Source organism: Tursiops truncatus, chromosome 17, assembly GCF_011762595.2.
Source record: "Tursiops truncatus isolate mTurTru1 chromosome 17, mTurTru1.mat.Y, whole genome shotgun sequence".
Classification (NCBI taxonomy): Eukaryota; Metazoa; Chordata; class Mammalia; order Artiodactyla; family Delphinidae; genus Tursiops; species Tursiops truncatus.
Window position 1 is genome coordinate 17,091,727 of NC_047050.1, and position 13,339 is coordinate 17,105,065.

Below are 13,339 nucleotides of genomic sequence, written 5' to 3' on the forward strand. Positions count from 1 at the left end.
CTCTTCATCTCTTGTTGACCTTCCCATTTTATTTTCACAGTCCCCTGATTTAATTGGCCCATAGAACCAGAAGGCATTTAAAGAGGCTGCCAGATTAGGAGCTGGTTGAGAGAGACACCTTCTGTCCTTAATTCCTTTAATAACTCTTTCTCCCCCAAATCTCTTCATCCCTGAGTCTAGCTAGTCCTGCCCTGCTATGTTGGACTTGAACTACACTTAATAATACACTTAGGGCTTCCCTGGTGGCGCAGTGGTTGAGAGTCTGCCTGCCGATGCAGGGGACACGGGTTCGTGCCCTGGTCCGGGAAGATCCCACATGCCGCGGAACGGCTGGGCCCGTGAGCCATGGCCGCTGAGCCTCGTGTCCGGAGCCTGTGCTCCGCAACGGGAGAGGCCACAACAGTGAGAGGCCCGCGTACCGCAAAAAAAAAAAATAATAATACACTTAATTCAAAGATTAAACATTTAGACATCACTATAAAATATAACTGTGGGATTTCCCAGGTGGTCCAATGGTTAGGACTCCATGCTTCCACTGCAGGGAGCACAGGTTTGATACCTGGTTGGGGAACTAAGATTCCACATGCCGTGTGGCACAGCCAAAAAAAAAAAAAAAAAATAGTTATAGCCTAAGTAGGGAGCACTTAATTTTTTTATTTAAATATTTATTTATTTATTTTTGGCTGCATCAGGTCTTAGTTGCAGCGCATGGGCTTAGTGGCATCCCCTGCATTGTAAGGCTGATTCTTAACCCCTGGACTACCAGAGAAGTCCTGGGAGCACTGTTGAAAAAAACACAGCTTTGCCATGGCTTTAACTCAGAACTTAGTAATACTGCCTTGGGTTACACCCTACCCATATGGTAAAAGTTGACATGGGGGGATGAATTTAGTCTCTCGGTATTTCTTCAATATTTGTGTCTCATGTCTCATAAATGTTTATTTTATTTGGGTTGACCAATAGGCAACGTCCTCACATCACAGAATCATTGAATCAACTGTTGTTCCTATGGGTTAAGGTTTGTCCTTGGCAAAATACTATGCCCTGTCTTTCCAATTCATGACTTTAACAGCCTCATAAAGAGAATCAGAAAGTTCTGGGGCCTTGAACGATCACATCTCGGGGACTTTACTGTCGGAGAAAGTGAAAAAAGTTCACAGAGACTTTCAGCAGTGGAAAGGGGTTCCACAAAATATTTTGAGCTGGAAGATGAGTCTGAAGTATTTATTCCTATTCTGCACAAAAAATTCTATTATTAATTAACTTGTGAACTTTTGATTATTTGGATTACAGTTTGTCACAGGTGATCTTTTGTCACGGAGCTTGGGAGAAGTACAGAAACTTCTGACAGATTTATTACCACAAGTCATATATCTCAACTGCATGACACAGATTTCCTTTTGAACTCTTCCATTAGTGTTCCTGTTCCCTTCCCACTAAAGCTTACCTAACTCACATCTATACTTAGCATATCAAAATATTCTGTCTTCAAATCTGACTCTCTCATCCTTCTCGTTTCCCTGGCTGTCACTGGGGGCTGGCAGACTGTTACCCAGTGAGCACAATCATCTCCTGACTCCAGGTCTGCCCCAGCTTCCCTGTGTCTTAATACTTGGGATTTGATGACACCCTCCCACCCCTTTTAGCGGAAAGAAGCCCAGATTTTTTTTGTTTAACATCTTTATTGGGGTATAATTGCTTTACAATGGTGTGCTAGTTTCTGCTTTATAACAAAGTGAATCAGTTATACATATACATATATCCCCATATCTCCTCCCTCTTGCGTCTCCCTCCCACCCTCCCTATCCCACCCCTCCAGGCGATCTCCCTGTGCTATGCGGCTGAAGAAGCCCAGATTTAATGGGTGCCTGGAAGAGCGGCAAAAGCTCCTTTTTTCTCCTTTGTTTCAAATCAACATAACATTCAGGTTGAGTTTCCCCAGAAGCAGACCCTGAGACATGGATCTGAATGCAAGCAATTTATCTGGGGAGGTGATCCCAGGAAATATAATAAGGGAATGGGGAACAGAGACAGAGAAGAAGACATAGAAGAGAGTAGAGGTAGGAAGTAGACTCCTAAGCTTCTACTTTGGGTCCACTGGGCACCTCTGGCTCTGGGCTCACTGGGCAGTGAGACAGTGGATAGACCCAGAGCGCAAGGAATCATCAAGCCCTTCATGACGTACCAGCTAGTACCCCTTCCTCTGGAGCTTTCTGTTTATCAGACGTCCCCACTACGGCCACAAGGAGAACAGCCAAGAGCAGAAAAGTCACACAGTTCAATAACGAATCTGCACACAAGAGTAGGGTACATTTTTCCATGTCTTAACAAGGATATCCAGTCATATCCAAGTACAATTACCTTAAAAGATGTACCACGAATCTTTTCTTTTTCTTTTTTAATGATTTTTTAACCTCCTTCCATGGCTTTGCCATTGAATTTGGAATAAAATCCAACCTCCCTGCATGGCCCACAAAGTCCTGGGTGACCTGTGTGTGCCTGCCCGTTGCTTCCACCTGGAGGCACCCCCAGTGCCCCCTCTGCCCCAAGCTGCACCCACTCTGGCCTCTTCACCCGTCTGCCACACCCACCCAGGCTCTTTCACACTCTGGGACCTTTGTCTGTATTCTCCCTCTGCTGGAATGTTCCTCCCACACTGGGCATGGCTGGGTTCGGCTCATCCTTGAGGTCCAGCTGAATTATTTTATTTTCAGGGAGTCCTTTCCTGGCCAATTCATCTAATTAGACACACACAAACACACACACACACACACCCCACAAAATTATTTCCTCTCAGAGCTCTGTGCTCCTTGCCTTCTAACATCTGCATAATTCAAATTACACAGTTATTTATTTTGTTTATTGCCGAGTTTTTTATTTCATGCCTAGCACTTGGCACATGGCAGGCGCTCAGCAAATATTTGTCTAATCAGTGAGTGAATGGATGAATGAAATGGCATTGGGTGAGTTGCTCCTCCTTTCTGAATTACATTCTACATCCAAACAGACTGTGGAAGTAAGAAGCCAAAGCACTGTCAGAGGCTCTAGGGTGGGAAGGAAAGCCGGTAGAAGGAAAGGGACAAAGTCAGAAACTCCCAGAGCCAGACACAGAAGACACTCCTCAACCGGGCGAGAGCTGTCTGGGCTCTCCTGGCGATGGTGGCCCCACAGGGTGTCCACTGGAAGGAGCATTGCTTTCCATGCCTGAAGGTCAGGTAGAGCCCAGCTTCCCCTGGCGGCCACACCCTGTCAAGGCCTTCTTAATCCATGTCTAGCCCCTGCCAGTACCACCTCTTGAAAGTGACAAGCTCTTTTAATATTAACATCTATGGCGTGAAGTGGTATTTCCTTTTATTTGAGTCCAATTTCCCTCACTTGAGAATTTCAGAATATGGTGGAAAAAAATCTGTGTTTATCTTATCTGTTCCACTTGGGGACTTACTGTTTCAGTAGACCCCCTTTTATCTTACCTGTTCCGCTGGTGGACTTACTGTTTCAGTAGACCCCCTTCCCTGCAGCCTTTGGACACATCTCTCTATAGACGTTTCCCCTCTCAGAATTACCGCTGGACTTTCCCCATACCCATTCACAGCCCGGTGAGTGGTGGCAACTAGATACACTATTCTCAGTATGCAGGTACCATAGGGTAATTTAAAAAAAAACTTTTGTTTTCTAATGCCTTTCTTGATGATGCCAAACACACACACACACACACACACACACACACACACACACACACACACACACACGGCAGCAAACTGAGCTGAAAGCCAGGCTCCTTCATTTCCTAAATATAGTCTGGATTATTTCTTCTTAATGTAAGGCCTTGCTTATCTTCGTGTAGCCTCACCTTGGTTAATCACAGACACTCAAGCCTTCCTCTTTGCAATCTGGCCCTGCCGGCCTGGCTCTTTGCCACCTAAGAGTTGAAGGCCACCCACAATCAAGCACTTTCTCCCTCACATTGTTAGGTTCTAATCAGGTCTAGTCGTTATCATTCCTAAGGAAATATTCTTTTCACACTTTACCCGCAGCAGTGCCATTGATGCGTAACTTCTGTTTCTCGACAATCTACAGAGGAAAAATAAAACCGTCCCTTTATACACACACACACACACACACACACACACGCACACACACACCTCATGGTGACACAGTTTTAACTGTATGTCATCTGCCTTTTTCCCTCTCCTTAGGTATGTGTACCCTTTCCCAGGAACCCTGTCACAACTTCTCTGAAAGATGACTGAGAGCATAAATATTGCCCAAGTGCCTATGGACCCCTTCAAAAAGCACCAATAAAATGATCAAGTATTTGTTTCCTCTTGCAGAAACTTATGTTATCTGGCCCCTGGTAGGTTGTTTCATTTTTTTTTTTCTTTTGAGACATTAACTGGACAAGTTTATGAAATGGTAACAAGACAGTGACATGAACTGTCACCTTAGAAAAACAGAATTTTAGACCCCATGCAAGCCTGGGGGAAAAAAGGGAACCAAAATCAAAAAGATAATGATGCTTCTTCTGGGTAGTAAGTTTCCAGGTAAATTCTTTTGTGCATTTCTACACTTTCTGCAACAAACATATATTTTGTGATCAGGAAGGAAATTTTTTTTTTTTTTGGCCGTGCCGGGTGGCTTGTAGGATCTTAGTGCTCCAACCAGGGATCGATCCCACGCCCTCCGCAGTGAAAGCGCAGAGTCCTAACCACTGGACCGCCAGGGAATTCCCAGAAAATGTTATTTTTAAAAAGGACATGTGGATATGCCTCAGACGGCACGGCCCTCTGAAGTCACAGTTAACATCCTCCAGGTGGAAACCAGTGGTCATATGTTTTCGGACAAATGTTTGTAAACAACACTGCGATAGCTCTTATGGGATTGCAAAGAGGAGTGGGACACGTTTTTTCACCCTTGAGGGGCATAGTTGATGGAGAAAGAAGACTCACTCACTTTCCCAGTATTTATATGGAGCCTACCCGCAAAGTCCACAGCTTCTCATAAAGGCTAGTTTCTCCGAGGCAGTGAAAACGTAACGTTTAAACGTGTGGGCTCTGGACCCAGAGCTCCTGGGTTCAAATCTCACTTCATCACGTATTAGCTGTGTGACTTTGGACACACTGTTTGACCTTTCTGTGCTCTGGTTGCCTCGTCCATAAAGTGAGATCAAAATGAAGAATACTTGGGTGGGTTGTGAGACCTAAGGAAACTGAGAGCTGGGAGGTACCTGGAGAGCACGGCCAGTTGGTTTCTTGGATTCCCCATAAATCTAGGAGAAGACACTGGGCTATAGAGGTGACTCAATTTTTGTCCCGCTCCACTTGGGTTAATGATTACCCTGTCCTTAAGTTGCTCATCCAAGATCCAATGCAACCTACTGCTTCTACGGTCTTAGAATGCAGACTCCACAAACCCATCTAATGAGTTAGAGACTGCGTGTTATGAGTCTGATAGGCAAGCCTTCCAGGAAGTTCTTCAGGGCAGGGTAACTCAGACCTGTCCCCTCCTCAGTCTCTCCCCATCCCTGATCAGGCTCAGCCAGTGGAGAATTCTCTATCCTTTATCCTCTGGGGGGTGGGGGGTGGTTACGAAGATACGTTATTGGTGTTGAAACCCATACCATCAACATAATTAGATTTTTCTGAGATGATTAATTTCAGAATTGACTTTTTTGGGCAGTTTAGTAATTCTTCAGATTCAACTTCTTTTTATATTTTACTGAGTAAAAAAATAACTTTCAGACTTCCCTGGCGGCGCGGTGGTTAAGAATCCACCTGCCAAGGCAAGGGACACAGGTTCGAGCCTTGGTCCGGGAAGATCCCACATGCCGCGGAGCAACTAAGCCCGCGTGCCACAACTACTGAGCCTGCGCTCTAGAGCCTGCGAGCCACAACTACTGAGCCCGCGTGCCACAACTACTGAAGCCCGTGTGCCTAGAGCCCGCGCTCTGCAACAAGAGAAGCTGCCGGCGATGAGAAGCCCGCGCACCACAACGAAGACCCAGCGCAGCCAAAAATAAATAAATTTTAAAAAACAACAACTTTCTATTTAGGAAAAAAAAAAAGTTCCAGTACGGTCATCTCTTAGCCACACCAAAAAATAATGTGTTTCTCAAGATGAAAAAATCAGAAGCGCTAGAAGTAAGTTCCACTGACACAGTTACATTTTTCGTTCACGTTTAATGTCATTTCAGTCAAAACTGCTTCGGGCAGCATCAATAGTTAACCTAACATTAGGTAAGAAGGAAGTGGACTCTAAGAGGCCGAATGGCTCTATGTACATAGAGTAACTGGAGGCTCTGCGCCGCTGCACCTTATCTGTTATGATCAGTTACAGCTATGAGTTGCCACAAACAGATGGGGCGGATGGCAACTTGAAAGCAGGCAGCGTGGGTTCAGATCTCACTCTGCTGCCCACCTGTGGTAACGCTGTGACAGGAGAGCCCTCTGAAAGCCCCAGCTCCTGCGGCTGGAAAACGTTAATAATGCAGGCCCACCTCCCCTTTCCCCAGATCCCCAAGTCAGCACAGTTGTGATGCTGGTCCAGGGCTGAGGAGACCCAGCATCTCGGCTGTGTCCTGCCCTGCACTCGCGCCCTCAGCTCTGAGGACAGAGCAGGCTTGGGCTCGCCAAGTGGGCCACCTTCCAATTGTCTCTATTTTCTTACTGCCTTGCCGCAAAACTCCAGGCACAGAGAATCTACCAACGAGGAGCCTTTTCCATCCCGAGTCTGCTTTCTGCCTAGACCTGCAAGAGCCTCTCTTAACTCCCTGGGGAAGGGCATTTAAGGCTCCTGAAAATGCTCCTTTAAAAATCCTAGCAGGGGGGCTTCCCTGGTGGGGCAGTGGTTGAGGGTCCGCCTGCCGATGCAGGGAACGCGGGTTCGTGCCCCGGTCCAGGAAGATCCCACATGCCGCGGAGCAGCTGGGCCCGTGAGCCATGGCCGCTGAGCCTGCGCGTCCGGAGCCTGTGCTCCGCAACGGGAGAGGCCACAACAGTGAGAGGGCCACGTACCGCAAAAAAAAAAAAAAAAAAAAAAAAAAATCCTAGCAGGCACCATTTCCTTTTCTGGCTTTGGCTTCTTTGCCCACAGCTCACAGCCTCCTCCTAGCCACAAAGGTCCTGGGATTTCTTTCTGAGTTCCCCCGGAGATGGTAAGGTCTTCTCTCTTCTGCCATTACTTCCCCAATAAATCCTCAGTCCGAAATGATAGACTCTTTGTTTTAATATCTCTGGACTGAAAATGAGGGTTTAATTTTTGACCAAATAGAGACTTGGAGGATTCTGCAACTCCTCATAGCGCTGTTAGGGCACACGAAAAAGCCAGTTTTCCTCCTGACACTCGCCTGTCTAGCGGCGTTCACTGTCTGTCTTGCTCCCCAGGTGAGCCTTAGGGCCTAGCCTAGCGCTGTCACAAAACGCTGACGCCCACAGGGAACACTGAACAGTCATGAGATGCTTTCCTCTTAGAACCCCCCTTCCCCTTCTAGAGGCGTCTCCCTCATTCTCTGGGACCAGGCTTCCTCTGGGAAGTCTTCCTTGAATTCCTCTGGTCTTCTGAGTTTTTCCTCTCTGGCTTCCCGGATCCATTATTTTGGCACTTAGCATATTGCAAATGGTTTTGTGTGTGTTTCCCTGCTCCGCTCTGAACTTCCAGGGGGCAGAGATTGTGTCTTCATTGTTTTTGTCTTGCTGTGCTTACCACAGACCGGGGCCCATTATCTGAACTGCAGGAATTCTGTATTTACCTTTAAAATGTAGGCAGATCCCTTGAGAGAAAAGGTTACTGAGAGAGGCTGCCATGGTGGAAAGGTTTGAGTGATCCAGGTAACTGAGGCCAACAGGAGTTTAGGGAGGATTCTGTGGGGAGGGAGTAGGGGACGCCTGGCCCAAGGGTACTACATTCCCTAAGTAACTGACTCTTCACCTTACTTTAGTAGTAAAGTACCCTGGCCTTGGAGCAGAAGAGGGAAAGAAGCTTATCAAAAAGATCAATATTCTCAGGTAAATCATTAGCTTTCAATCAAGATTTTAAAAATCTTAATGTTTTTCAACTGTGTTCTTTCAGCAGCAGGCCTGGGTGACCGTCCTGCGGTGGGCTGGTGGCCTCTCCCGGCAGAAAAGAGGCAGAAGGGGTGCTAGTCTCCACCAGGCATCCGGTTTGCCGGGAAATGACACAGCCCTGCAGGTTACCAGGAAGATGCTGAAGGTCCCACAACACCGGGCTCCTTGAGGTCAAACCCTAATATATGTGTGGCTTTTGGGGTGATGTGATTATCAGGGATCAGGGCTACTTTTATTTCCAGAGCTGGCTTTTCTCAGGTACGCCTTCTTTTTCAGGACTGTACTCACCATGTCTTCCTTTACCTTTTAATTTAATTAAATCAGCATTTGTTGAGCCTATATCAGGGGCTGTGATATTGTGGGAGATTTAAAGATGAAAAAGATTGACCCTAAAGGAAAACCGGCAAGATTAAAAACATACTAGGAACTTTGAGATAAAAATCTTTACCATGCTATATGGATAAAATTGAATTCAACGAATATATGGAACACCTCCTAGGAGGAAGGGGCTGTGCTACACGCTGGAGTGCAGGTGAGAACAACTGTGGTCCTCCAGGAACTTGTTCTTCAGAAGAAAGTACCCTCCCAGGACAAGACCTTGGCGCCAAGTGGGATAATTACACGTCCCACCCCCCCCACCCCCCCCCGCTCATCACCCCTCTCCAGGGTTAACAGATTGCATGCAGCAGAACCAGCACAGGGGCGTGCCTCTGGGACCTGTCAGCGCCATCTCTCCAGGTGGGAGGTGGCCCTACCAAGCCGCAGCTCCCAGGCGGAGGGATTCATTCGGCAGAGGTGGCCAGCGCCCTTCCAGACAACAGGGCTCCAGCCCCTTCCACCCAGGCTCTGGTGGGAAGGGGGGCATTGGAGCCGTAGGTCTAGATGGAGAGGACGGGGAGATCCCGAGATGGAGGGGGCTGGGGACCCTAGGATGGAGAGTCTGGGGTGCACCTAGAGAGCGGGGTGCTGGAGGACCCTGGATGGAGGCATCCGGGGTGGGCCGGGATAGACGGCACCGGGACACCTGGCTGTCGGGCTGCGGTCCCTGGCGTGGGACCCTGTGCCCCTCCGCTGCGGGCGAACGGACGATTGCCCACCCTCGGGCCCGCCACCTACCTGGGCACGCCCTGGCGTAGTCGAAGCAGCAGTCCCCGGTGAGGCGGCAGGCTTGGTCGCAGAAGCACGTCCCGTAGACCCTGTCCTGCCTCCAGCCGTGGGCGAAGCAGGCGGGGTCCCGGCCGGGGCAGCAGCGCCCCGCGTCGGCGCAGCCGGCCAGGGTCCCGGGCCACAGCCGCGCCAGCGCGCACAGCGCCATCCACAGGGTCCTCATGGCACGCGCTCCGCACACCTTCGGGGCGAGCGCTGGCCTTCTCGGAGAGCGCCGGCCCCAGAGCAGCCCGGCCTGGCCCTGCCCCGCGCCGGCCCCCGCCCTTCCCGCCGCCCCTCCCCAGCCCTGGCGGCGCGCCCGTCCTGGGCCGGGCGGGGAGGGCGCCTCACCCCAGGGCGCCCGCGATCGACGCTCCGGGCCCCGGCCCCCTACCCGCGGCGACCCCGCCAGGAGGCAGCGGAAGAGCAGGTGCTCTGGGATCCCAGCGGCCCAGCGAGGTGCCGGGCCCCCCGCAGCCCCGTCAGGGCGGCCACCACATCTCCTGGTTCCCAACTCTGCTTCCTGACGTCTGCGGACACGTTAGCCCGCGGGGCACTTTGACTCCAAGGCCGAGAGCCGAATAGCGCTTGATGTGCCCGTGCGGGGCTCAGCCGCACCGTGCGCGCGGGTCACCCAGGCTTCGCCCAGGAAGCCCACGCTGCGCTTTTCCCGGGACACCAGTCCCCCGCCCCCGGGCCACGCAATCGAGAGCTAAGACTGAAGAAGCATGCTTTATTCCTGCAGCATTTTATAATGGGATTTTCCTGCCCCAGGAAGATGCCACTTTGCTTCACAGAAGAGCCAATTAATGATACATCGAATATAAACGGTGCTCGCTTTCTGTTACTGCAGATTTCCCCAAAGAAATTCTGCTTGATGGTATTTTAGAAATAATTTCCGCTTTAATCAGGTGCCAGCCTAACTTTCCATAGACATTCTCTTCCACCTTCCTCTCCAAATACATTGTATTTTCCGTACTTTTTTTGTTAACCGAAAATCCTGGAAGTCTCATTTTATTTTATGTTCTTAAATCATTTAAACTATTAATGGTTTTGTAAGAAACCAGGAACATAAAGTTGTCTGTATCTGTGAGTCTGAGAAATCTAATTAATTTCAGAGCTAATTTTTTTCCTTTCTCATGTAAAGACTTCTCAAAGAGGAATTCCCTTTACTCTTTAGAGACTAGGAAAGTAACAAAAGAAAAAGAAAACTTTGCTATGAAAGTAGTAAAACAATACAATAATCACACATTAAAAATAAGCAAAAAAGTTGTGAAATGAAAAAGATTGAATACATTATAAGAATTGTATCTTATGAACTGTAATCACAAGTGAAGTTTGACAAGTGCACAATGCAATTCTTTTTTTCCCACTGTCCGAGGAAAACATACTCTAAAATCAAAAAGAAATCCTTTCTTTGTGATCATTTATACTAATAAATCTCAGGTTTGGAAACACTTTCGTTTTCCTCTTTAGGTAAATCTCTCTTTTTGCAATTTAATTTAAAGATATTTACTTTTTTATATTTTTAGTTCTCTGTAGTTGGTACTAAATAGCTTTGTCAGAAAATTATACCCTCTGCCTTGACCTGTGTTGTAGGTTTTATTAGCAGCTTTGTACTAACTCATTCATGTAATTTATGCCCCACTCCTCCCCTAAGGCTGTCTGCTTTATGGAATGCCTTTAGCTAGAGACTTGTTCTGTAATGCCTTAAGAATCTAGGAAAATGGAAAGGAAAATGATCACTGACAAATTCATTTTCACATACGGAAAGTAGAAGCTGACCTCCGGTTTAAGAGAATTAAACACATAATGCCAAATGCTTGCTCAAATACTTTTTTATTCACCCCCTTTTCCCCCTTATACCCAGACAAAACCAAAACCTAAAATCAAAAACAAAATGTTGGGGGTCTGTGATCAGGGAGGTTGGGTCCAGTTCTGATTCTATGATCTTGGACGAATTGCCTCAGTGCCTTCGTCTCAAATATAGAACACTGAACTTTTTCAGATTGCTGTGAGCTGTCTATAGAGACAAGGTGATGTGGGTAAATTGAGCACAAAGTGGGCACTAAATATCTATTAGGTACTGCCCTCATGCCCACCCCACTCCCACTTCATAATTTAAGCCTGAGCCAAGTAACAGACAAACTCAGTTTTAATAGTGTGCAAAGTAGGGGAAAGCACAAAGTTAAAAAGAAGAAACTGCAAACACAGTAGGCCCTCAGTATGGGGGTGGCAGTGGAGGGGGGAAGCCCCCTTCCCTCCCTCCTTCCCCACAGATACCAAAACCTGCAGGTATTCAAGTCCCTTATATAAAATGACATAGGGCTTCCCTGGTGGCGCAGTGGTTGAGAGTCCGCCTGCCGATGCAGGGGACACGGGTTCGTGCCCCGGTCCGGGAAGATCCCACATGCCGCGGAGCGGCTGGACCCATGAGCCATGGCCGCTGAGCCTGCGCGTCCGGAGCCCGTGCTCCGCAACGGGAGAGGCCACAACAGTGAGAGGCCCGCGTACCGCAAAAAATAAAAATAAAAAAAATAAAATAAAATGACATAGTACAGTTGCCCCTCCCCCTCCCTGTATCCACTGGTTCCGTATCCATGGATTCAACCAACCACTCGCTGGTCCAACGTAGAACCCATGGATACCGAGGGCCGGATGTAAATGATTACTACTTATCAACAACCATAAAAAAGGTGCTTGTCTGTGGTAAGTGACTTTGAGAGAAACTCACAGTTACAAGTTAAATCTTGCTCTGTCTTGAAAACATCAAAATAAGTTTTCCCTGAGCAGGCGCCTGCAAAGGAAATAGTTCTTGCCGGAAGGTAAAGTCAAGGGGACACTGACTTTTGAAGCAATGAGTTCACATTCTTACCGGAAACCGGGTGCTGGTCAAATGTAACAGTCACTTTGTTGTCCATGTCTTGTAGATTTTTGGAGAACAGAAATCATCTCAGTGATCGTGTGGTGAATGTAGGAAGTAATCAAATGCACCTTAAAAGACACGCTTTTGGAGGCTTCCCTGGTGGCACAGTGGTTGAGAGTCCGCCTGCCGATGCAGGGGACGCGGGTTCGTGCCCTGGTCCGCGAGGATCCCACGTGCCGCGGAGCGGCTGGGCCCGTGAGCCATGGCCGCTGAGTCTGCACGTCCGGAGCTTGTGCTCCGCAACGGGAGAGGCCACGGCAGTGGGAGGCTCGCGTACCGCTAAAGAAAAAAAAAACAAAAAAACAAAGACAAGACACCCTTTCTTCTGAAGTGTGGTTTTTGAAAGCTGCCCAAGATTGGTAAATATACCGAGGGGAAGAGAGGCTTTTCTGTTCACCAGATTTCAGAATGCAGTAATTTTAAAGGACGTCCACATATATGATCTCATTCGACCTTGCGTAACAGTGAGGAAAATGTTGGCAGCCCCATTTTGCAGATGACAGAGATTAGACATGCAGCTAATTAGTGACAAAACCAGAGCAGAACTAAAAGTATTCCTTCCAAGATGTTGCAGAATTCTTCCCATTACTGAAAGCTTGGTAGCAGTGGTGATAAGATGGTAATGGAAAGTAAGAAGTAAGATTAAGTGCTGTACTAAACACTGTAACTAGCGTATGTGGAAGTGAAAATATAAATCATTTCCCAAAAGGTTTGGATACACGTCAGATGGATAGGGAGTTATAAAAGGCATCCAGGATGCTCTGAGGGCTGTCGAGGCAATCTCTTGAGATTGACAAATAGAAGAGTTGATTCTCTTTTTCTTCCTTCCAATTGTATTGAGATATAATTGACATACAGCACTGGATACGTTTAAGGCGCACAGCGTAATGATTTGACTTACACACATCATGAAATGATGACCATAATAGGTTTAGTGAACATCCATCCTCTCATATAGATGCAACAGAAAAAAGATAGAAAAAAGTTTCTTTCCTTGTGATGAGGAATCTAGGATTTACTATCTTAACAACTTTCATATATAATGTACAGCAGTGTTCAATACCTTTATCATTATCATCCCTAATCCTTATCATCCATTATCATCCCTAATCCTTACTTATCTTATAACTGGAAGTTTGTACCTTTTGACTCTCTTCACCCAAGTCCCCATCCCTCCACCCCCTGCCTCTGGTAGCCACAAATCTGA

At 47.6% G+C, this 13,339-nt stretch overlaps 1 protein-coding gene across 1 annotated transcript in view; it reads right to left on the bottom strand.

Moving 5' to 3' along the window:
* SBSPON (somatomedin B and thrombospondin type 1 domain containing) overlaps positions 1 to 9,739 on the bottom strand; it is a 29,392-nt gene extending 19,653 nt beyond the window's left edge. Inside the window, exon 1 of the mRNA XM_033842822.2 lies at positions 9,177 to 9,739. Coding sequence (XP_033698713.1) covers positions 9,177 to 9,390 — 214 coding nt within the window. The 5' untranslated portion in view covers positions 9,391 to 9,739. The remainder of the gene's footprint in view (positions 1 to 9,176) is intronic.
* Positions 9,740 to 13,339: the final 3,600 nt, after the last annotated feature.